This window comes from Choloepus didactylus, chromosome 17, assembly GCF_015220235.1.
Source record: "Choloepus didactylus isolate mChoDid1 chromosome 17, mChoDid1.pri, whole genome shotgun sequence".
Taxonomy (NCBI): Eukaryota; Metazoa; Chordata; class Mammalia; order Pilosa; family Megalonychidae; genus Choloepus; species Choloepus didactylus.
The window spans coordinates 52,915,320-52,942,054 of NC_051323.1; the positions used below are offsets into that span (position 1 = coordinate 52,915,320).

A 26,735-nucleotide genomic window follows, 5' to 3' on the forward strand; every position below is an offset into this window, starting at 1 on the left:
TTATATTCTAGTGAGGACACAGATGTTCATACAGTATAATAACAGCTATGATATATACAGAGATCACTGTAGAAGTTGAGATGCTTACAGTTGAGATTAACAGAAACCCCAACTCATGGTGGTTTAACAATACAGAGGATATATTGCTGAAGTACTGGTATATTTAAAAATAACAGAAGTAGTAAGGCTTGCTGTAATAAGCTCAATTATGTCATCAAACACCCATCCACTTTTTCCTCAATGCTTTCCGCAGTTCAGCTTTATTATAAGGTTAGTTCCCTTTGCAGTTGTCTGATGACACATCTCAGGACTTCTCCCAGAAGAGAGCTTTTGTTCCCCAACCATCAAACTAAGGTCACTCCAACTAGATCATCTTTAATCTTCACTGAGTTGAGAAAAGTATAATTGAGTGCTGGGAGAAGAAGCAAAGTCTAGAACTTTCAAAATATTTAGTATATCCATGAAAATTGATGTTAGCCCTGTTGTGGCTTTATTATTTCTAACTAGGATTTCTTCTTAATATACCAAAACTGAGGAATTCTTAATGGTGGGAAGTGAATTCATGAAAGGATCTAGTTTAGTGATCTCCTTTTGAATTTTAAGAAACATGAAAATTCCTTATTCTTACTTGGGAGATCTTTGATTTTGTGCTCACTTGCATTACAGGAATTAAGAACCTTACATACCATCTCTTCTCCATTACTTTCTCCCTGTTAACTGGGACAGTAAGTTGGGTTTTGGCCTTGGGTTCAAATGGTTCATGATTGGGTTACCTGCAGTCTCAAGTTCAGTTACAATAGGAAGATGCCAAGGCCAGAAATGTTAGGGCTTGCCATAACGACCTCATACTTATCCTTTGGGCAGGAATTGGGTGGCTGCCTTCTATTATTCACTTTGCCACTGATATCCATTTAATAAGGCTATTCATAGTATGTAATACTTTTTAAATTGAATTGGTAATACCAGACTACTTTAAGCATAAGCACTTCTATTTGTTCTCTTTCTACATAGTTTCTTGTTCACCACATTTGCATTCACTGTAGTTCTTTTTTTCTCCAGGACAAGTGTTCATTCAGGAGCCACAGCATGTGACACTGCTATGGGATTGCCAGATCTTATTTTGGAGAATTTGGGGACAGAGGGAGCAGAAGGAAGGAGATTATTTGCCAATGTAGTCTGACCAGGCTCAAATACAATGCCATTCTGCATCCCAACACAGTTGGAACAAGGCACTTGAGTAGAGGATAAACTTGTGTATATGGGCCATCTGGTAACCCAGTTTTGCCAGAGTGTAGGTCCCTGGGTCTACAAAGAGCCTGTGGAAGTACTTTTGATGCTCTTGGAGTATAACTGTTCCTGTCTTAACTTAAAAAAAGAATTACTTCTTGTTGCTAAAATTATATTGTTTTATTTAGTAACAAAAGAAAAGGTAAAACATATTTCCTAGTGAACTATGATGATTATCATGTCCAAGGCAGAATAGTAATAATCGCAAATGCTTAGGTAGTGCTTACTTACCTTACCATGGCCCTATGAAATAGGTTATTAATACGGTCATCCCCATTTTACAAAAGAGAAAGTTGTCACAGAGAGGTCCGGTAATTTGTCAAGCTTACACAGCTTAATTAGGGACAGAGTTAGGAATTGAATCCAGTTAGGGACCAGAGTTTATGCTCTTAGTCACTGTGCTATATTTTCTTTTAATTATCATTGAAAGTAATACTAAGAACGTAATACTTTAATGTACTATGATGTTTTGAAATAAATGGGCATTCTGAAACTTTATCTTACCTACTAAAACACTCATGTTTGTTTTTTCTTCTAGGAGAAGACTTTGCAGTCGTGCAGCAAGAAATTATTATGATGAAAGACTGTAAACACTCAAATATTGTTGCTTATTTTGGAAGCTATCTCAGGTACATTGTTTCCCTTTTGAAAAGCGATAATGATTACATCACCCAATCTGTTAACAAAATAAAATTAGCTCTAATACATTGTTTTGTAGTTTTCTTCCTGTTTTGGATATAAGATACGTTGATATGAATGGAATTTTTATTTAATACTTTATTATTTTAAAACTGTAACCAATATTATGGTATTATGACTCTTATCTGTTGTACTCTTGGAATTTCTGGATGTTGTTTCAGCAAGGAAATTGGCAACTAAAAACTAGTCTTCCTTCAGTTGACTGGAGATCTAAATGCACCATTCTGTTGCCCCTTTCTTCTAGACTTGGGTGAATATAGAAAGTCAGGAGCATCTCTTACTGGTATGTTTACATTAGAACCTTTTTTTCTTTTGTGCTTCTAGTCTCAGAGTATTACATCATCCCCTTCTTTCATTTTGTCCAAAGGACTAAGACTGTAATTATTTATTTCAGTGACTTATTTTTCCATGGTCTAAAGTGAAATTAGAAGAGATATGAATGTGCCTCCTCTTGTTTTGTTTTGGCAAAGCCAAGCTGGGTTCCCCGGGTCATATTCCATTTGATCTCAGAGTCAAATCTTATTTTTTCCACTCACTTCTGTGTGCAACTCTGAGGGGAACACTGTGACCTAGTTATTTTTAAGGTTCCTTCTAAAGGGATGATTGAGTTGTGTTTTCTTATGCCTTAAAAAAACTCATCAGTTTTATTTCAGTCTGCTATAGCAATATAAGGATGTACAGACACTCTTATCACAGGCTTTCATTCTCATATGACCCAGTACAAAACACTTTTCCTCTTCTGATATGGGCACAGCAGATGGAAAAGGCTGGGAAATCTGCCCTCTCATCTTTCCAGCTTCTTTACAACCAACCTGGACACCTTCAATTGCCCAGCCTTCATTAAAATCAAAGGGTGGGTTTAATGGATACTTGATGGAATTAACTAACCCTTTCCCATAGAAACAAGGTTTAGCCCCCAGGTCAGTAACTTTTATAAATTTCAAATGGCACTTTAAAGACCAATTTAAAACTCCTTTAATGAAGAATGTTTCAAAGAGCAACCTAACACAGTTTCTGCATCAGTTTTTATTTAATGGAGCAGATGTAGCACAAGCAGTTACTGTACCAGCTCAAAGTAACAGTTCTCTTAAAGTTAGTTAAATTCATAATCACAGTTAAAAACATCACTTCAAAACAATATTTTGCAGTTATTAGGCATAATAAAATGACGTACCTATGCTTAATTGGGGAAAGCATTATAAAGTTTTTTCCCAAGAGCAAGTGGCCTTCTAAAGAGTTTTGTGCTCCCCCATAGACATTGATCTAAGTGTATTTCTCAAACATTTTTTGCATCTTCCAGAACTATGGGACCATTCAAAGCCTAATCTCTTATTCCATATAATCCCCATGCATTTGTATGGCACCCGTGGTATGGTGAAACGAATATTTTATTGTATTGTATTATATTGTATTTTTGCCGGAGACACAATAAGTGCATTTGGTAGTTAGGAGCTTGAATTCTGGAGTCAGATTGTTTCAGTTGAGGCCTTGACTCAATCGCTTACTAACCAGGTGACTTGTGGCAAATTTCTTAATCACACTGTGCCTTAGTTTCCTCCTCTATAAAGTGCAGATAATAATAATAGCTACACCATGGGATAGTTAATGAGTAAATCTGTGTAAAGCGCTAAGAACAGCGCTTGGAACATAATAAATGCTCAATAAATGTTAATTGCTCTTACGGCTACTATCACTACTAGTACTGCTTCTTAACTGTTTTTTTTTTTCAATTAACAGTAATCGTGCCTTGGATAAACATCATTGGCTAAGATACTGCCACTGTGCAAAGCTCTTAACTGCTTTTTAAGTACCATCATACTAGTGTCTCATTTGATCTTTGCAACAAAAATGTTAGCGTATTACTCTATGGTGGATGTTAATTTCATTCTACAGATAAGGCACTTGAGCGAATTTAAGATCAAGTACTTAGTTCACAGTCCCATTCCAAGTCATTGATAGAATGGGGTCCTAATTCTTTCTGTAATATTGTGCTCATAGATCACTGACTTTTTTTTTTTAAACAGTTTTATTCACATACCACACAATCCATCCAAAGTGTAGAGTCAGTGGCACTTGGTATAATCAAAGAGTTGTACATTCATCGCCACAGTCAACTTTAGAACATTTTCATTTCTCCAAAGAGAAAAACACTATACTGTTATACCCTCTTTGTATTGACACTTAGCATTGTTGTGGTACCTTTGTTATAACTGATAAAAAAAATATTAAAATATTACTGTTAACTATAATTCATATTTTGCATTACATGTATTTTTCCCATATACCACCCTATTATTAATAACTTATAATAGTGAGGTAATTTGTTCTTGTTCATGGAAGAACATTCTTATATTTGTACTTTTGACCTCATTCATTCCCAACAGGGTTCACTGTGTTACATAGTTCCATGTTTCATCCTCTGGCTTTCCTTCTAGTGACATACATGACCCTGAACTTCCCCTTTCAACCACAGTCACGCCCATAATTCAGCACTGTTAATTACAATCATGGTGATGTGCTACTATCACCTCTATCCATTTCCAAACATTTACAATCAACCTTATTAAAAATGCTGCACTAAGTTAGCATCAGATCCCCATTCTCTACCCTCATTCTATCTCCTGATAACCTTTATTCTGTCTAGATGTTAACTCCATGAGTTTGCTCATTATAATTAGTTCATATTAGTGAGATCTTATAGTATTTGTCCTTTTGGTCTGACTTATTTTCCTCACCATAATGTCTTCAGGGTTTACCCATGTTGTTGCATGTATCAGGACTTCATTTCTTCTTACAGCTGAATAATATTCCATCGTATGTATATACCACATTTTGTTTATCCATCCATTGGTTGATTGACACTTGGGTTGTTTCCATCTCTTGGCAAGTGCAAATAATGCTGCTGTGAACATCGGTGTGTAAATGTGTGTTTGCATCCCTGCTTTCTGTCCTTCTTGGGTGTGTACCTGGGAGCAGGATTGCCAGATCATGAGGAATCATCATACTGTCCTCCACAGCAGCTGCACCATTCTCCATTCCCTCCAGCAGTGAATGAGTGTTCCTATTTCTCCATATCCTCTACAACACTGGTAGTTTTTTGTTTTTTTACCAGTGGCCATTCTAGTAGGCATGAAATGACATCTCATTGTGGTTTTGATTTACATTTCCCTATTAGCTAGTGATGTTGAGTATCTTTTCATGTGATTTTTAGCCATTTGTATTTCCTCTTTGGAAAAATGTCTATTCAGGTCTTTTGCTCATTTTTTAAATTGGGCTATTACTTTTTATTGTTGAGTTGTAGGATTTCTTTGGATGTTCTGGATATCAAATCCTTATCAGATATGTGGTTTCCAATTATTTTCTCCCATTGAGAAGACTGCCTTTTCACCTTCATGACAGAGTCCTTTGGAGAAGAGGTCCCATTTAGCTATTCTTTCTTTTATTACTTGTGCTTTGGGTCTAGTCTAAGAAACCACCACCTAGCAGAAGATCTTGAAGATGCTTCCCTGCAATTTTTTCTAGGAGTTTTATGGTCCTGGTTCTTATATTTAGGTCTTTGATCCATTTTGAGTTAGGGTGTGAGATATGGGTCCTCTTTGATTCTTTTGGTTATAGATTACCGGTTACCTCAGCACCATTTGTTGAAGAGACTGTTCTGTTCCAGTTGATTGGAATTGGCAGCATTATCAAAAATCAATTGGCCATAGATGTGAGGGTCTATTTCTGAACTCTCAATTCAGTTCCATTTATATATCTATCTTTATGCCAGTACCATGCTCTTTTGACCACTATAGCTTTGAATATGCTTAAAGTCAGGAAGTGTGAGTTCTCCAACTTTGTTCTTCTTTTTCAAGATGGCTTTGGGTATTTGGGGCCCCTTCCCTTCCAAATAAATGTGATAATTGGTGTGCTGATTTGGATGTATTATGGTCCCCCAAAACCCCGTGTTCTTTAAGGCAATCTTGTGGGGGCAGACGTATTAGTGTCGATTAGATTGGAATCTTTGAATTAGGCTGTTTCCATGGAAATGTGACCCACCCAACTGTGGGTAATACCTTTGGTTAGATTATTTCCATGGAGGTGTGGCCCCACCTATTCAGCGTGGGTCTTGATTAGTTTACTGACGCCCTGTTAAAGCTCACAAACAGAAGGACCTCAGAGCAGCTGCAGCTGAGAGACATTTTAGAGATGGCCATTGAAAGTAGACTTTTGCTAGTCCAGAGTTGGCCTGGGAGAAACTAAGAGAATACCCCCAGACACTTAGAGAGAAACATCCTTGGAGAAAGTCATTTTGAAACCAGAACTCCAGAGCAGACACCAGCCACATGCCTTCCCAGCTAACATTCCAGATGCCATCGGCCATCCTTCAATGAAGGTACCCTATTGTTGATGGCCTTACCTTGGACACTTTAAGGCCTTATGACTGTAACTGTGTAACCAAATAAACCCCCTTTATAAAAGCCATCCATTTCTGGTATTTTGCAGAACGGCAGCATTAGCAAACCACAGAAACTGGCTTTTCCATTTCTGCAAAGTTGGCTGTTGGAATATTGATTGGGATTGTGTTGAATCTGTAAATCAATTTGGGTAGAATTGACTGACATCTTAAAGATGTTTAGTCTTCCAGTCCATGAACCTGTGATGTCCTTCCATTTATTTAGGTCTTCTTTGATTCCTTTTAGCATTGTTTTATAGTTTTCTGTGTATAGGTCCTTTATATCCTTGATTAAATTTATGCCTTGATGTTTGATTCTTTTAGATGCTATTGTAATTGAGTTTTTTCTTGATTTCCTCCTAAGGTTGCTCATTACTAGTGTATAGAAACACTGCTGATTTTTGCTTGTTAATCACCTATCCTGCCACTTTGCTGAACTCGTTTATTAGCTCAAGTAGCATTGGTGTAGATTTTTTGGGCCTTTCTAACTATAGGATCATGTCATCTGCAAATAGTGAATTTTACTTCTTTCTTTCAAATTTAGATGCCTTTTGTATCTTCTTCTTGCCTAACTGCTCTAGCTAGAGCTTCTAGCACAATGTTGAATAACAGTGGTGACAGTGGGCATCTTAATCTTCTTCCTGAGCTTATAGCAAAAGCTTTCAGTATCTCACCATTGAGTGTGATATTGGCTATGGGTTTTTCATATATGCCCTTTATCATATTGATGATCACTGACTTCCGACCTAGCCTTTCTACCTCCTTTGCCAAAAGAACCAATCAAATAAACCTCCATTCCAGCCCACCCACCCCCCATCCCTAAATAAAACAAATGCTAAAGTTGGACCTTAGATTTTGTGGGTTACTTAGGCAAGAACCTTTCCACTCAGGTAGGCAGCAAAACATTTGATTATGTTACCCCCCACAATGCAGAATTCCTCTTGGGTCTGTATCCATTTTTGTTGATAAGTCTTGACTGCTATCTATTTACCTTGACTTCCAGACATGCTACAAGGGAAAGCCAATTTGAGGTTATGACTGACAAAAATTGTACTTATTTTAGATTTCAGGAAATGTGTATTCTGACTGTATTTTGAATATCCTTTTTTAAAGTAAGCTTTCTATTGAAACATTTCAGGCATACAGAAGATTATACAAATTGTAAGCGTATTCCTCTATGAAGTAGTAAAAAAGATACTTTTCGTTTTAATCCAAATTTTATAAAGACAATACAAAGAGGAAAAATGCCCAGAGACTAAAGTAAAACAGACAAAATTGGGGTTAGTTTCCAGTGGAACTATGTTCTTTTGGTGTTCTATAATCTAAGATTAAGAAATACTGGTTTTAAATAGATGATTTTATTCTCTGACTGGTGTAGCTGATGAAAGTGGTATGTAAGAAAATGGCATTATAACATAGAACAGTTTTTTTTAAAAAAAATTCAGTTTTATTAAGATTTATTCACATACCATACAATCATCCATGGTATACAATCAACTGTTCACAGTACCATCTTATAGTTGTGCATTCATCACCCCAATCTATTTTTGAACATTTTCCTTACACCAGAAAGAATCAAAACCCGAATAAAAAATAAAAATAAAAAAAGAACACCCAAATCACACATACCCCATCCCACCCTATTTTTCATTTAGGTTTTGTCCCCATTTTTCTACTCATCCATTCATACACTGGATAAAGGGAGTGCGATCTACAGGGTTTTCACAATCACACTGTCACCCCTTGCAAGCTACATTGTTATGCAATTGTCTTCAAGAATCAAGGCTACTGGGTTGGAGTTTGGTAGTTTTAGGTATTTACTTCTAGCTATTCCAATATATTAAAACCTAAAATGTGTTATCTGTAGAGTGTGTAAGAATGTCCACCAGAGTGACCTCTCAACTCCATTTGAAATCTCTCAGCCACTGAAGCTTTATTTCATTTCATTTTGCATCCCCCTTTGGTCAAGAAGATGTTCTCAATTCCACGCTGCCAGGTCCAGATTCATCCCTGGGAGTCATATCCTGCATTGCCAGGGAGACTTACACCCCTGAGAGTCAGGTCCCATGTAGCGGGGAGGGCAGCGAGATCAACCGCCAAGCTGGCTTAGTTAGAGAGAGAGGGCCACATCTGAGCAACAAAGAGGCACTCAAGGGGAGACTCTTAGGCACAATTATAAGCAGGGTTACCTCTCCTTGCAGCAGCAAACTTCGTAGGGGCCAGCCCCAAGACAGAGGGCTCAGCACATCAAGCTTGCAGTCCCCAGTGACATAGAACAGTTTTTAATCTTCCTTCTTCTTCTATAGAGGGTCTTCCCTTATTCCCTAGTTAAAGTCCAGACTCCGCCCAAATTTGGAATGTGAAATACTAATAATTAGACTTGTAGAATGTTAGTGCTGGAAGGGACTAAAATGTAAGAAAATAGTGTTGGATAAATGGTCTGCTTTTGATTATCCATCTACTACTCATTGTTGGCACTGGAATTTAAACCTGGCACTGTGGATACATAGTCCACTGTCTTTTTTCTATATCATATTACTTATCCCAGAAAGGCCAGATTTACTCTCAGAAGTAACATGGTTTCTCCAATTCTTTCTCATTAATGAATGATGTTAACAAAGGGCAAAAAAACCTGTTTCTTTGAGGTTGATTTTAGAAACCCTAGAATACATACTGTTCCTAGGAAATTTCTTTTATGTTACTGCCAGTTACAGCCTATTATAAGAAATTTAGACAAAAAGTTGAGGAAATTTAAATAATGTGGTTGATCTTGATAAATTTTCCCCTCAGGAAAGGAGACTTACCATCCTTGATTTACTCAGTTGGTAACCAGCATAGACTTAAATTCCAGAAGCCCATTTTATAACAGGGCAGCTATGCCTACTTCCCAAAGGAAAAAGAAATACAGAGACTGAGCTCCTGCAAGGGAGATGTAGCAGCTCTTCTTAACGGATCCTTAACTATTCTGCTCTTCAATATCATTAAAGACCAGTATTTATTAAGTGTCTGATTACATGTGCTGTACTTCAAGAACTAGATAGACAAATGATTTTCTCTGGAGGTTTAAAATTTAAACAGTGCTGGTCTAGATGTATATCTTTGTATATTTATTGTGGATATTTATAAAAACAACATAATTAAATCATCATGGACCTATTTTTTACTCCCAGTTGAGCTTAACTGTTGGTTCTTTTAAGCTAAGGATGATTTTAGCTTCAGGTTCATTCTAAACATCCCTTAGCCTAGCATACCTTTTAAGAATAAGTTAGGAATATAGAGACATTCAAGTTTGAACTCTTAAAGCTCAGGTTGAATAACATCAACCTGATCCTTAAAAGATAAGCAAATCATTCCCATACAGAAAGAACAATTTTATTTAGATAAATATTTTAAACCTTTGATTTAGCTTATTTGTTTAGGGGGCATAATTCATCTCAGTAGTGGCTTACATTTGTAAATCACTGCCATTTACAAACTGTGTTTATACTGTTTCTTATGATGTATAGAGTACTGTATTGGTTTCTGGAGTTGTAAAGATAGATATACCTAGTCATTGCCATAAAGAGCCTATAATCTAGTAGGATAAATAGACATGAGCAACTAATTGTAATAATATGCTAGGCATAATAATAGAATTTAGATATAAGATCAGAAGTGGTAAAGACTGTAGAGTGTCTAATTTTGTCAAGTTAGGAGAATCACAGAAAGTTCCATGAAAGATGTAATTCCCATATAGGGTGTAAAAGGATTAGTAGGGATTTACTGGGGTGTGGGTGGGGTGTGGGTGGGTGTAGAAAACACGAATTTCTGGCAAAGGGAATGCATATATGAAAAGTTGTGAAGTGTCAGGAGATGGCTGATGGTCTCATATTAGAGCTTGAGGGGAAAGGGGTATAGTTGCAGTAGGTAAGGCAAAAAGGAACCTTTTATTACTTAGTTAGGATCTATAGGTGTTGCACATACTTATTGAAAGGTTTTAGTAGAGAAGTATTTTCTATGAAGAATGGACTAGGAATATAGGGGATTGAAATAGGAAGTGAGTTTGGTTAAGTTTATTACAGTAACCCAGAAAGGAAATCACCATGGTCTCTTGATTATGTAAAAACTGGGAGTTTTGGGGTTTGTTGTTATTGTTTGTATGTTTGTCTGTCTGTTTGAGCTTAAGAAAAGACTAGGGAGGGACACAATAGCATCTTAACTGGAAATGTGTTTATAGGTGCCATTTTGAATGCCCAGAATATGAGGATGCAGATTATAGTTAAGTCACTGTAATATATACCTAGCTTCCCTCTTCTTTTAAAAAGATAAGCTTTGGGTTGTTTGTCTTTTTATTGTTGAATTACAGGATTTCTTTATATATTCTGGATATCACACCCTTATCATCAGATATGTGGTTACCAAATATTTTTTCCCATTGAGTAGGCTGCCTTTTCATCCTTTTGACAAAGTCCTTGGAAGCACTAAGTATTCAATTTTGCGGTGTTCCTATTTATCTGTTTTTCTTTCATTGCTTGTGCTTTGGATGTAAAGTCTAAGAAACTACCACCTATCACTAGATTTTGAAGATGTCTCCCTACATTTTCTTCTAGGAGGTTTATGGTACTCGTTCTTATATTTAGGTCTTTAATCCATTTTGAGTTGATTTTTGTATAGTGTATGAGATAGGGGTCTCCTTTCATTCTTTTGGTTATGCATATCCAGTTCTCCCAACACCATTTATTGAAGAGACTGTTCTGTCCCAGTTGAGTGGACTTGGGAACCTTGTAAAAAATCAGTTAACCATAGATCTGAGGTCATAATCCTTTTATTTTGTACTTTTAAAAAATATCAAGTATCCCCATAGAGCTTTTGTTTATGTAAGTTATATCTACTGATATTTTCCATATTAGAAATTAAAAGTCAGACATTTTAAAAACACAGTCCATGAGCACACATTCCAGTACCTGTCGAGGAATGATATCATCATACTCGTGTAACCTCTGGGAAACTCCACAGTACTCTTCTGAGAGAAAGCAAGCAAAAATGGAAAATAACTTCTTAGTGTTATGAAAAAGGATTTGACCTTGTGACGTTGTGAAAGGGTCTTGGAGACTCTCGGGGGTTCCCAAACCATAGTTTTAAGGACCAGTGTTCCAGAAGGATTCAGCTAACCTAGAGAAATCAGGCTATGGAATCCTGCATAGACTAAGTGCCACTCCAAAGAGTAGACTGATGAATTTGCCATATTTTTATACCTCAGTTTAAAGCAAAGGCAGAGAGGTGCCAAATGGGAATTCTAAGTAATCCACGTAATTAGAACACTATACTTGTCACCAGTGAAAAATAATTTATGATATTTCTTAAGCTCATGAGTAAACACATTCGTCCAGATCAAAATGTCTTATAACCAAAGTCCTTGTAGTAGTTGCCTCTAAAGGATGGATAATGATCTGTCAGATGCTACCCAACCACTTCTGGAGTGTGAGGGTATATATTCCATAAAGCGTACATAAAATGTTAGCTCACTGCCCCTACAATTGGGATTAAACCTAACACAAATATGCATCACACTGTGCTGAAATATTTTCAGATGAAACACTGAGAGCTGATAAGATGCATGTCAGAAACAAAAGGATGTGAGTCAAAACTACTTTCTTTTGTTCCTTGAGGGTGAGATTTAAGAAATTAAGGACAAAGTCCTGTGCTTATTTTCAGTGAATCAGATATACACATATGAAGCTGGAGAGAAAACTGGTCTGGCTGCCTTTTACATAGTTTAGGTATATACACACATACACTACACAGTTTAATGCTGTTGCTGTGAAAATGAAGGTGGCCTTTGGGAAAGTTAATAGAATTATAGTGTTAAAATAAAGGAGATAATTGTGAATTGTTCGGTTTTCTGAGGAATTTAGACTCCCTGTGTAGCAGTCTTAAGTTGTGTCTTTCTCATTTTGGATAAAACCACACATCTGCTAGCCCCATATATTCATTCGGAAAATTTTTTTTTTTTTTTTTTTTTTAATTTTAAAGAGACAGTCTTTATGTCCCTTAATCCTTGCCTTTCTTTTTTTTTTTATTTATTTTTTATTTTTTTATCTTCATTTTATTGAGATATATTCACATACCACGCAGTCATACAAAACAAATCGTACATTCGATTGTTCACAGTACCATTACATAGTTGTACATTCATCACCTAAATCAATCCCTGACACCTTCATTAGCACACACACAAAAATAATAAGAATAATAATTCAAGTGAAAAAGAGCAATTGAAGTAAAAAAGAACACTGGGTACCTTTGTCTGTCTGTTTGTTTGTTTCCTTCCCCTATTTTTCTACTCATCCATCCATAAACTAGACAAAGTGGAGTGTGGTCCTTATGGTTTTCCCAATCCCATTGTCACTCTTCATAAGCTACATTTTTATACAATTGTCTTCGAGATTCCTGGGTTCTGGGTTGTAGTTTGATAGTTTCAGGTATCCACCACCAGCTACCCCAATTCTTTAGAACCTAAAAAGGGTTGTCTAAATTGTGCGTAAGAGTGCCCACCAGAGTGACCTCTCGGCTCCTTTTGGAATCTCTCTGCTACTGAAGCTTATTTCATTTCCTTTCACATCCCCCTTTTGGTCAAGAAGATGTTCTCTGTCCCACGATGCCAGGTCTACATTCCTCCCCGGGAGTCATATTCCACGTTGCCAGGGAGATTCACTCCCCTGGGTGTCTGATCCCACATAGGGGGGAGGGCAGTGATTTCACCTGCCAAGTTGGCTTAGCTAGAGAGAGAGGGCCACATGTGAGCAACAAAGAGGCATTCGGGAGGAGGCTCTTAGGCACAATTATAGGGAGGCCTAGCCTCTCCTTTGCAGCAACCGTCTTCCCAAGGGTAAAACCTACGGTAGAGGGCTCAACCCATCAAACCACCAGTTCCCTATGTCTGTGGTCATGTTAGCAACCATTGAGGTGGGATAGGCCAATACCCCTGCATTCTCCACAGGCTCCTCAAGGGGGCACTACATATTTTTTTCCTGATTTTTGTTTTGTTTTGTTTTTTCTTTTTTAACCTGTTCTTCCTTTTTAAATCAACTGTATGGAAAAAAAATTTAAAAAAACAAAAACAAAAAAACAAAAAAGAAAAACATACAATAAAAGAACATTTCAAAGAGACCATAACAAGGGAGTAAGAAAAAGACAACTAACCTAAGATAACTGCTTTACTTCCAACCTGTTTCGGAAAATTCTTAAAACCAGGCCTAAGGTACAGCTAGCTCATGTTTTACCATCAGCTGTTGTATCTCAGCTTCATTGGTATGCAGGCCACCTGCAGGTAGTAGATCCTGAGTGCTTCAGATCTCTTCCTCCGAGCTTCATTCTCTTCAGGTTTACCTTCTAAAGCCAAGGTGCCTTGCTACCCTTTACTTTCCAAGTTAACTCACCTTTACACTGATAGTTTGTGTTCCTCTGTTGTATGCTGCATGGCCCACTGCATCCAAACCAACTTAGTTCACCTCTCAGGTCTGGCTAAGCCCACTCTCACCGCCCAATGTGATCCACATCTGACAACAACTTCACTTTTTAAGGCACTGTTCACACTGCACTCGAAATAATACTTGTTTCTGGGCGTCATATTTTAAGAGATACTGATAAACTAGAAACCATCCAGATGAAGGTAACTGAAGAGAGGAGTCTGCAAATCAGGCATTGTTTCACAGTGTGACCCCCATTTATTTCAGCCTCATTTCCTGCTATTGTCTCTTTAGGCAACCTATGTTCCACTCACAGTCTTTCCTTTCATGATGTCTTCTTTCAAGTTTCCATTCTTTTGCGCAGGCGCTTTCCCTTTCTCTCCCTGGCGAATTCCTACTTGAACTTCAAGACCCAAGTCAAATGTTACCTCCTCCATAAAACTTTCCCTTGACTCTACTAGGTATTCTCCCCTCTGGATTCACACAGCACTTTATACATTCCTGAATTATGCACTAATCAAAGAATAAGGTAATGCAAGGGCCAGCAAACCTTTTCTTCAAAGGGCCATGTAGTGAATACTTTAGTGAACCATATCGTATCTGTTGCAACTCTCAACTCTGCTATTGTAGTACAAAAGCAGCCATAGATAGTACAAAAATGAATAAGCATGACTGTGTTCCAGTAAAACTTTGTGGGCCCTGAAATTTGAATTTCATATAATTTTCACATGTCACGAAATATTATTTTTATTTTTGTCCAGCCATTTAAAAATATAAAAACATTCTTAGTTCCTGAGCTATACAAAAATAGCCAGCAAGCTGGATTTGGCCTACAGGCCATAGTTTGCTGACTTCTGATCTTAAATTATTTTATTCCTTCAGCCACTCATTCATTCATTCATTCATTCATAGGACAAATACTCATTTGCTGGATTTTCTTACAAGTGCTATGAATGCAGTGGTTAGAGAGACAGACGTTTTTAAGGCTGAATCTTTCTTCATTAGACTCAGCTTGCTGAGTTAAAAGACTTTCTATTCCAACTCTCCCCCTGAGAATAGTGCATTTCCTGGTACATATTAGGAGATGAAGTTATGAATGCTTGAACTTAGGAAAAAATAAAGGAACAAACTATGCAAATCTTTGCTAATTGTTTCTCTTATGACTATCTGATTGTGGTATCCTAGAATGTGAGCGTGAGAAAGGAATGCTATCTAAAGAAAAGTGAGTGTTAAATTTTGGAGTGAACTTTGTTGAGTCTTTGGGTATGAGGCCAAAGTTTTCATTCTGTCTCTTTGCTGATAATACAGTGCTATCAAAGTGATGTGCTTTGAGATGTATTAGCATTTTTCTGTGATGATACATCTACATTTAACTTACATAATACTGTCAAGGGGGTAGACGGGTAAACTGTGGAGGAAGGGGAGTTTTTAAGTAAAGGAATTTTCTCTTCTCTTTTGGATGTGTCTGAGAGTTTTATATCTTACAAATTATGACAGCTTTATAGCCTGTATTTTAAGTACTAAAACCTCAAATTGAGATGTATCACATTATAAAATTAAGTGATTTATATGCTTGTAAAGATTAATTAGCCTCTAATTAAGATTGTTCATTGCATTTATGTGGTTTTTCAAGATTAAAGCAAAAGACTTAAAATACTTATTACCTCAAACTGATAGTATTAACCATGAAAATATGATTCATGCTTATTTTCTCTTTATAGGCGAGATAAACTTTGGATTTGCATGGAGTTTTGTGGAGGTGGTTCTTTACAGGATATTTACCATGGTAAGACCAAAGTTATATGTTTAAGGAGTAAATAGAAATTTCTGAAAATACGGCTGTTTTAATACATTAAAACATTAAACTTGTTTGTATGAAAGAAAGCTGTGTTTTATCATTATTATCTTATTTGGATATGTAAAGATATTTCAGGAATATAAGGATAAAAGCGTTTGTTTTATAAGTTGGAACATTATATGCATTTGAATTATTTGCTAATTCTGAAGAATGCCTATTGTAGTTAGTTCACAATTTCAAACTCAGACTTCTAGAAAACATGCGAAGGCCTTGACAGCTAGCTAAGCCCAAATAATTTTTAGGTGTTACATGAGTAGTAATAAAATTGGTCTTTAGACAGAGGTAAATTTTGGATAGAAAGAAGCATATTCTATGAAATAAAACAACAGTTCAATGATACAGAGGTGTGTGACATGTGAAATCATTCTTATTGATCAGAATATTTGGGGAGTGGGGTCAGATAATGGAGAGACTTGAAAACTGGAAAGAATAATATGAATAATTTCTGCTTTATGAAAAGATTTTTGTTTTCTAAGGATATTTTTTATTAAATGTGGCTGTTCTTTAGTATATATTTGAGAAAATTTTCTTTTTAAATGTGGCATTTTGATTTCAAAGGTTCAATGAAAATTAAGAAACATTTGGCATTATTGGACATTGCAGAACAAATACTGTATTTCTGGAAGTGTATATTTTCTATATATTTTAAATTCAAAAAGTTGCTTCCCTTTTTGTTTTAATTTGGATTACTCTTTCTCTCCTATTGTTTCCCTCATTTATCATTTAAATTTCCTTCTTCCTAAATTTCTTTAAGCAAGAGTTCATAGTGATAAGTTCTCTCAATCTCTCAGTGATAGTTTAACTGGGTATAGACAGATATTCTCGGTTGACAAGTTTTTTCTGTCAGCATTTTTAAGACAATGGGCCACTGTCTTCTATCTTCTATAGTTGTTGGGGCCTGCTGTCTTAATTATTGGTCCTTTACAGGTAATCTGCTTTTTCTCTAATTGCTTGCAAGATTTTTCTCTTCATTTCTGGAATTTCCACTATCTAAGCATAGATTTATTTTTATTCTGTTAAGGACTTCTTCTGATGTTCTTCTGCTTCCCTCTGAGAATTTAGCACTTTTGTCATATCTGGAAAATTCGCAGTTGTATCTTCCAAATGTTTTCTCCCCCAGTCTCTCTGATCTTTCCTTCTGGAATTTCATATTTTCTTTTTTTTTTACCTCTTAGTAGAGCACTCTTGAGTATTCGTAGCTATCTTCCAGTTCACTAATTTTACAGCTGTGATTAGTGTATCTATTAGGTTTTAATTTTTGATGACCATGTTTTTCATTTCTATAAATTATTTGGTCCTATCAAATCTGCCTCCTATTTATTGTGTCTTATTTTTGTTAATAATTATTCATTGATTTTACATCTTTAATCTTTTTAAGCTTATTTGTTTTTTAGACTTTCTCAGCTTGCTTAGTGGTGCTTCCATCATATATTACAAATGAATGATCTTAGGTGTCTGATTCTGCTTCTTATTTGTTGACAAACTCCCTTTTTACCTTTTTCCATGAAGAAGCAAGACAACCGATTCAGTACAGCAATAGGCTGTCATTATTACAATTCCACTTCAACCAACTTTCATTACAGTCCAAGAACTACACCTTGGAGATAACAAAGTAATACGAATTTGTTAATGCTGATTTATTTACACTGATCAGCAACTGAGTCAATGGAAGAAACAACAGTTTTGCAATATAGTGGATGTTTTCAAACCTACATGCTGGAATTTGCATGCCTGAAACCTAACCTTTCCCTGTGTTCATTCTTCGGGGCAGTACCCAGGTTTCCACCAAGAAGCTTCCTCATGGCAATGTATACGACTCTTATTTGTTCTGTGTGCTGCCTACGCCTGTATTTCTCTGTAGTGTGATCCTAGATTTCTTTATTTGGTGAAAGAAAAGTTCTTCTTTTCTAATAACAGTAGTGCTTCTGGGTTTTCCCTGTTGTTTATTTTTTGCAGGTGTATACAAACCATATTTTGATCTCTCAAATAAAATCTACAGAGAACTTCTCTTTTTTATTGGTAAAAGCCATTTTTTTCTGTTATCTGTACTTATTTCTGAAGTATCCTAAAGCCAGTTTTTTTTTAAATTAAATTCAGTTTTATTGAAATATATTCACATACCACACAGTCATCCATGGTGTAGAATCAACTGTTCACAGTACCATCATATAGTTATGCATTCATCACCCCAATCTATTTTTGAACATTTTCCTTACACCGTAAAGAACCAGAATAAGAATAAAAGATAAAAGTAAAAAAGAACACCCAAATCATCCCTCCCATCCTACCCTATTTTTCATTTAGTTTTTTGTCACCTTTTTCCTACTCATCCATCCATACACTGGATATAGGGAGTGCAATCCACAAGGTTTTCACAATCACACTTTCAACCCTTGTAAGCTACATTGCTGTAAAATCATCTTCACAAGTCAAGGCTACTGGGGTGGTGTTTGGTAGCTTCAGGTATTTACTTCTAGCTATTCCAATGCATTAAAACCTAAAAAGTATTATGTATAGAGTGTGTGAGAATGCCCTCCCGAGTGACCTCTCAACTCCATTTGAAATCTCTCAGCCACTGAAGCTTTATTTCGTTTCATTTCGCATTCCCCTTTTGGTCAAGAACATGCTCTCGATCCCACGATGCCAGGTCCAGATTCATCCCTGGGAGTCATATCCTGCGTTGCCAGGGAGATTTACACCCCTGGGAGTCATGTCCTTAATTCCATCACTCACTGCATTTGATTTTTTTTAAACTATATCTTCTTAAAAATGAGATGTATTTGTTACCTATAGCTCTTTATCAAATGATCCCACAACTTGGCAGCTAAAACGAAAGACGCTAAGTATCTCAAGTTTCTAAGGATCAAGAATTTAGGAATGGTTTTGCTGGATGATTCTGGCTCATGGTCTCTCATGAGGTTGCAGTCAAGCCATAGGTCAGGACTGTAGTCACCTGTCACCTCTTGAAGGGGGAAGTATAAAGAATTTGGGTACATATTTTAAACTACCATGGAGGGGGAAGGGTGATTTTTTTTTTAACTTATTATTTTTAAATACTTTCAAACTTACAGGACAGTTACAAAAATAATATAAACCTCATACAGAGAATTCCAGCATACCTTTGTCCTCTCAGATACCCAGATCCACCAATTCTAACATTTTGTCACATTTGCCACATCATTCTGTCTATCCATCTATATCTCTATTGGTCCATTTTCTGAACACTTGAGTTTAAGTTGTGCACATCATGCTCCTTGAACACTTATTACTACCATGTATATTTCCTAAGAACTAGGGTATTTACTTATACAGACACCTTAAGTGCAGTAATTAAGTTCAATAAATTTAATATTTATATAAAGCTTATAGTCTGTATTCTAGTTTTTTTTTTTTTTTTTTTTCATATATCCCAATAGTGTCCCTTGAGCCTTCTCTCCTCCCTTGTTAGATTCCATTTAGGATCATGTATTGCTTTTAATTGTTATTTTCCCTTTAGTTGCTCTTCCCCCCCCCCTTTAATTGTGGGAACATATGTACAACATAAACTTTCCCATATCAACCATTATAAAAAATACCATTCAGTTGAATTATCACATTCACATTATTGTGGTACCGTCACCACATTCCATTACTAAAACGTTTCCATCTACTCCGGTAGAAACCTATGCCCATTATGCTCTCATTCCCATTCCCCCTCCCCCTGCCCCATACAACCTGTATTCTGATTTCTGTCTCTGTGAGCTTGCATATTCTCCAATATTTTCTTTGTAGTTGCCATACAGCTTAAATTTAACATCCTAAATCTGACAATCTTGTTTGCTTTAATACCAGCTTAACTTCAATATTATACACAAATTGTGTTCCTGTACCTCTCCATCCCCCTACCTTTTTATAGTTCTTGTCATAAATTAAATGTTTATACATTATGAATCCAAAAGCACTGATTTATTATCACATTTTAGGGGTTTTGGTTTTAGATTCTGTAGGAAGTAAAAAGTATTGATACAAACCAAAAATACTATAGTACTGGTGTTCATATTTCTCCATGTCATTACCCTTTCTGGAATTCTTTATTTTTTCATGTGGTTTTGATGTTGTCAATTGTCCTTTCCTTTCAATCTGCAGAATTCTCTATTGCATCTCCTGCAGGGCTGGTCTAGTATTGATGACCTCCCTCAGCTTTTGTTTATCTGGGAATGTCTTTAATCTCTTCTTATTTTTGAAATACAGTTTTGCTGGATATAGAATTCTTAGTTGGCAACTTTTTGCTTTCCATTTTTAAAATATGTCTTTCTATTGCCTTCTTGCCTCCATGGTTTCTGATGAGAAATTGACAATCTTATTGAAGTTCCCTTGTACGTGACAAGTTGCTGCTCTCTTGCAATTTTGCAATTTTGGATTTTGAGATCAACTTTACTGGGCCTTTTCAATTGGGATTCCATATGGCTTTTGAAGGTGCATCCTTTCAAAGTGTTATTTTGTTTTGTTTTGTTTTTCTGGGACACCAGTGACCTCATTGTTTTCAATATATATTTGAACCCTAAACCTGAGTGAAAAAGAGGGCTGTGCTGAGACCTTCCTTCCCCTATCTAGATAATCTGACAGACGAGATCCTATGCTTCTTTTTGTGTCTGTTTGGTAGCGTTTTTAGGCTCTTGGTGTTATGTGGGGATCTGTGTTAATTGTTTCTCTTCCAGCCTGAGGCCTTGTATTCTGTGCCCCTGTAAGAAATACAACTAAAGCCCTAGCTTACCAAGGTTGGCCTTCCCCTGAGGGACAGCTGGAGTGTTCTTGCATACTTTTACCATTCTGCTTTTCATTTCTCTTTTTGTTTTTGGCACCTGGGAAACTCTCTTACTGTGTATGAGCTTAGTCATTCATTTAACATTAAAAAAAATTTTTTTTTATATTTCTAGGTATTATTTTCAGAGTTTTCTTGTTTGTGATATTATGGAAACAGAAATCTTAAGGAGGCCTGTTTTTTTAATTCAGTTTTTTGAGATATATTCACATACCATACAGTCATCCAAAGTATACAATCAGTTGTTCACAGTACCGTCATATAGTTGTGCATTCATCACCCCAATCTATTTTTTGAACATGTTCCTTGTACCAGAAAAAAAGTGAAAATAATAATAAAATAATAAAAGTAAAAAGGAACAGCCAGATCATCCCCCCCGCACACCCTGTTTTTCATTTAGTTTTTTGTCTCCACTTTTCTACTCATCTATCCATACACTGGATAAAGGGAGTGTGATCCACAAGGTTTTCACAATCACACTGTCACGTCTTCTAAGCTACATTGCTGTACAATCGTCTTCAAGAGTCAAGGCTATTGGTCCCCCTCCCCAGCCCCGAGGATCTGGGGGAAGGTGCGGATGTGTTGGACATCCTCACCTTGGACTGGTGTTGATGTTGTCACAAACATTGGGACTGGCGGTTTGATGTGCTGAGCCCTCGAGCATGGGACTTGCCCTTATGAAGCTCATTACCACAAAGGAGAGTCTAAAGTTGTATGTAATGGTGCCTAAGAGTCTCCCCCTGAGTACCTCTTTGTTGCTCAGATGTGGCCCTCTCTCTCTCTAACTGAGCCATCTCGACAGGTGAACTCGCTGCCCTCCCTCCTACGTGGGACCCGACTCCCAGGGGTGTAAATCTCCCTGGCAACGCAGAGTATGACTCCCGGGGATGAATGTGGACCCGGCATCGTGGGACTGAGAGTATCTTCTTGACCAAAAGGGGGATGCAAAATGAGACGAAATAGTTTCAGTGGCTGAGAGGTTTCAAATGGAGTCGAGAGGTCACTCTGGTGGACATTCTTATGCACTATATAGATAACACCTCTTAGGCTTTAATGTATTAGAATAGCTAGAAGTCAATACCTGAAACTATCAAACTCCAACCCAGCAGTCTGGACTCCTGAAGACAATTATATAATAATGTAGATTACAAGGGATGACAGTGTGATTGTGAAGACCTTGTGGATCACACCCCGTTTATCTAGTGTATCGATGAGTGGAGGAATGGGGATAAAAACTAAAGGACAAATGGGGTGGGATGGGGGGATGATTTAGGTGTTCTTTTTTCACTTTTATTTTTTATTCTTGTTCTGGTTCTTTCTGATGTAAGGAAATGTTCAGAGAGATTGTGGTGATGAACGCATAACTATGTTATCATACTGTGGACAGTGGATTGTATATCATGGATGACTATATGGTGTGTGAATGTATTTCAATAAAACTGAATTTAATAAAAAAAAAAAAAAAGAGTCAAGGCTATTGGGTTGCAGTTTGATAGTTTCAGGTATTTACTTCTAGCTATTCCAATGCATTAAAACCTAAAAAGGGTTATCTATGTAGTGCATAAGAATGCCCACCAGGTTTGGAACCTCTCAGCCACTGAAAATTTATTTCATTTCATTTCACATCCCTCTTTTGATCAAGAAGATGTTCTCAATCCCATGATGTCAGGTTCATATTCATCCCTGTAAATCTCCCACATTGCCAGGGAGATTTACACCCCTGGGTGTCAGATCCCATGTAGTGGGGAGGGCAGTGAGTTCACCTGCCAAATTGGCTTAGCTTGAAAGAGAGGGCCACATCTGAGCAACAAAGAGGTACTCAGGGGGAGACTCTTAGGCAAAGTTATAAACAAGTTTAGCGTCTCCTTGGCAGTAACGAGCTTCATAAGGGCAAGTCCCATGATAGAGGGCTCGGCACATCAGACCTCCAGTCCTCAATGTTTGTGAGACCATCAGCAAAAATCCAGGTGATGAAGCCCAACACCCCTGCATTTTCCCCCAGCTCCTCAAGGAGGCCCTACATGTATATTTTTATTCTCTGTCCAAATTACTTTTGGGTGTGTCTCTATTTCACACTAACCTATGCAAACCTACCAGGTCTCACTTCCTATTAAAAGTTCCATGTAATTACAGTATTTGAACAAACTGTGCAAGTTAAACTGTTTAGGAAATACAGATCTTGCACCAACTAAACATCTCTTCCCTTGGTCTTACATGGAATTTGAAGTTTTAAAATGCAGTCAGTATTGTCTCAGAGGGCCTGTTTTAAACTGGATGAGAGTGAGCTTAGGAGCCACAGAAATTCATTTTATGGTTTATCTTCAGACCTTTAAACCTGCCCTGTCCTGAAAAAATCAATTTAAGTGAAATACATTTTTCTCCTCTGCAATTGTAAAATACCACAAGTACTCCAAACTAAACACTTACAAAGCTGTTAAGTTTGGGTACATGTGAGCTCACTAACTGGCAAAGGATTCCATTATTGGAATTTAATACATTTTCTAGAATTGTCTCTCCCACCTAATGTTTTTCCTTATTCTAAAGTGATTTAATAGTAAAAAAGAAAACTTTAAATGTCTTCTGTAGTGGAAAGATGCACACATGTATCCAAATGTTAGGATAAGATTAAGCTATATATATTTATGTGGAAAGATGTCCAGGAAAACTGAAAAAGGTGGGTTTCAGAATTTGTATTTGTGTTTTGTTTGTGTGTGTGATACACACATACATGTATACTGTATACAATGTCTGTTCATAAAGTCGTCTGGTAGAGTACAGGCCAGACTATCGATATTGCTTATCATTGAGTGATGTTTTGGAAAGGGAGGCAATCTTTATTTTCTAAACTTTCAGAAATAAGTATTGATTTAAAACTGGCCATAATACATGTTACACATCAGTTTTAAAAATCTGGTTAAACCTCTTGAACATGCTTGCTTTCTTTTAATATTTGAGAGGTAAGATTGATCTATGTAAGGTGTAAAACTGAAAATATAATTAATTTTGCACAATATTCAGTCATTCATTGGTTCCATAAATATTTGTTGAGCAGCTCTTCTGTGCCAGGAACTGTTCTAAACACTGATGATACAGCAATGAACAAATCAGACAAAAACTCCTGCCTTTGTGGAGCTTATCTTCTAGTAGAATTGTTTAGGAATATTATTAAGTCTGTTGTTTAGTTGTCACTCACTGAAAACTTCATGACTAATTTTATTAATGTTAATTTTCTTCTTTTATAGTAACTGGTCCTCTATCAGAACTACAAATTGCATATGTTAGCAGGGAAACACTACAGGTAAATAAAATGATAATTAAAAGGTAACATTCTTTATTAAATTAAATGTTCTTATATTGTGCATTACTAGTTAATTAAAGTGAAAGAATTAAATATTCCAGGTTGTTGAACTCTTCGAATAGTTTTAGTCCATTTTTTAATTGTTCAAGTAATAAACTCAAATTTTATTTACAAATGAGCACTGTATTAATGCCTAAGTATAATTATATAACCTCTAAAATCTAAGTAGTTTGGATTTGTTATTGTACAGTTTTATATGAACTACCAATGGGAATTGAAACGCATTCTGATACTAATGGGGTATCTACTTTTAAAAAGTTATTCCAAACTATTTGCTAATTTTACCGAAAATTACTTGTGTGAAGTAAATTAGTGGTTCCTTTGTCTCTCTTGTTTTCTTGATTCTCTTCACTTTTAGGATATCTAGGTAAATTAAGTTAATGATTACCAGACCTTCTGTATTAAGAAAAAAACAGAGAACACTACTCAATTGATCGCTTATAATCTCAAAGTGTGCTTTGTGGTAAAATCTTGTTTCTTTTTCTGTTTTTTAAAACTTTAGGGATTATATTATCTTCACAGTAAAGGAAAAATGCACAGAGATATAAAGGTATATATCATACTTTTAACCTGTTAGCCCTCTCTTCATTTTTAAATACTTTGATCAAGCTGTTGAGCAGAATTGTTTTGATTATTCCATTTGATGACTTTATTATCTGAAAATATAATGTATTACCATAATAAAACTGAGTGATACGTCTACATGTTGGATATAGCAGCTTTATTGAGATACAATTCAAAGACCTTAAAATTCACCCTTTTAAAGTATACGGTTCAGTGTATTAATAACTCAGTTTATTTGTAGCTTTTTATTTGTGAAAAGCAGATTAGGTTCATAGCTTTGGTTTTTAGGAAGTTTCATGCCTTGATTGTACAGTAAGCTTTAGCAGTCTTAAGGAACTGTCATTAATAATGCATCAGATGGATTAATGACATTTGCTAATGGTCTTTCATTTATTTAACTGGTAGAGGAGAACAGTTGTACTGGACACCACCATTGGCTTCCCATAATATGCAGTTTAAAATCCAGACTTTTTACTGTGGCCTTCAGGACATTGTTAAACTGGTTGCTGTGATGGGCCTCCCCACTTATTTTCCCCTCTCATTTAATTTTCTTTTCCTTTTGTCTTCCTTCATCTTTCCTCCTCCTTCTCTTCCTTCTCTCCCCCTTTTGTTTTCTGAAATTTTCTCTAGTTTTAACATTCTTAGCCTTTACTGAAAAATCATGTCGCTCTTTGAGACTGATGAAAGCCATCGACTCACTCCTCAGAAAGGTGCCTTTATCACATGCCCTCACGTTTTGCATGAAATTTCAGTGGACTCATACCACCTGCTGAGATCTCTGCTTTAAGTATTTTTCTTAAGCCATTTAAAAGACATGAGCAAAGCCCTTTAGAGTTCAAAGGTAGGAGAGATAATAAGAAAATGAGAAAATCAAAAAAGGTTTTACAGCATTGGCACTCAGATAACCTGGAAGGATCCTTGGATAGATTTTTGTCAGAAATGGAGGTTGGAGTGCATCCCAAGCAGAGGGATCAATATGAGCAGACACAAAAGCTGTACCATGTTATTGAAGTGAAGAGAAAGTGTGAAAGCAATAGGAGATGGAGTTAGCCGATGGTGCGGTGCCCGTTATGTGAGAACTGGAGTGCCATAATTTATAGTCTGGGCTCAAGGGGGCAGATTCTTAGCATTGCCACTGTCCCCACCCTTGCGTAAGCCACCATTCCATCTCCCCCGTGCTTCTGTGATAGCCTCTAACTGGCCTCCCTGCTCCCACTCTTGCAGTGGTTCTAGAGTCAGTTTTCCACCTGGCAATCGGAGTGACCCTTGTAAACCAAGTCATGTCACTGTCCTGCTTAAAAACCACCATTGGCTTCCCATAATATGCAGTTTAAAATCCAGACTTTTTACTGTGGCCTTCAGGACTCTGGACCCTGCATTTCCCTTTGACCTCATCTCATTCTTCCCTCCATTTTACTCATTCTGCCCCAGCTCCACTAAACTACTGTTCTTGGAGTATGTCAAGCCCATTCTGGCCCCACAGATTTGTACTTGCTGTTCCTTAGGCCTAAATGTTCCTTTCCCAGATTTTGCATGGCTGTGTACCCTCATTTCATTCAGATCTGTGTTCACGTATCACTGCCTTTGAGAGGCCTTTGTTACCTGCTTTGTCTTCACAGTACTTATCTCTTCCTAATGTTAAATCATTTGTTGGTACATACATTCATATATGTAATCATTTTTAGATTTTCTTTCTTTCCAACTTTAATTTACATTCACCTTCATCTTATTCATAACTGTCACCCCAGATCTTAAAATAGAACCTTTCTGCTAGTAGTCTGTCAGCGAAGAATGGATGGATGGAAGCATCGAAGGCAATAATATGTGGGTGATATGATAAAAGCTATAACTTAGGAAACCTGATTTGGAACTGAGGAAAGAACAAATTGAAGGCTCTGGTAGCCGTCTTGGGTCAAGTTAAAGTCCTGCTCTGGTCTCTTTTCTCTCCTCCTCCTCCTTTCCCCCAGTATTCCATAGAGCCACAATAACATCAGTGGGTGCAGCTCAGCTCCACTGGTGACATTTGGAAACTAGGAATTTTCCTTTTTCTCTTCTTTTCCCCCTCCAGTCTTCTAGTGTGTCTCCCTCTCCCTCCCTCTCCCTCTGTTTTCCAGTATAAAGAGTCTGCTTACTTTCCCTTGCTCATTTACAAGTTGCAGGAAAGGCTAAAAAGCATGTACTATCTTTGGGAGACAGTATTTCTACCTCCTCCAAAAGCTTTGAGCTTATTGAAGATGGAGTCATTATTGTCTTCTTAAGCTGGGATCAAGAAGCAGTAGTAGCTA

General features: G+C 36.7%; 1 protein-coding gene and 1 pseudogene across 3 annotated transcripts in view; one reads left to right on the top strand and one right to left on the bottom strand.

Moving 5' to 3' along the window:
* Nucleotides 1-26,735, top strand: part of MAP4K3 (mitogen-activated protein kinase kinase kinase kinase 3) — a 194,672-nt gene that overhangs the window by 67,606 nt on the left and 100,331 nt on the right. For 2 of the 3 annotated variants that reach the window (XM_037807757.1, XM_037807758.1), the window contains exons 3-6: nucleotides 1,826-1,916; nucleotides 15,591-15,655; nucleotides 23,771-23,826; nucleotides 24,389-24,436. In XM_037807757.1, the coding sequence (XP_037663685.1) occupies nucleotides 1,826-1,916; nucleotides 15,591-15,655; nucleotides 23,771-23,826; nucleotides 24,389-24,436 (260 nt within the window). Of the gene's footprint in view, nucleotides 1-1,825; nucleotides 1,917-2,230; nucleotides 2,270-15,590; nucleotides 15,656-23,770; nucleotides 23,827-24,388; nucleotides 24,437-26,735 lie in introns of those variants that run through there. The other variant, XM_037807759.1, reaches the window with a different exon arrangement.
* LOC119512989 lies at nucleotides 3,613-3,777 on the bottom strand (annotated as a pseudogene).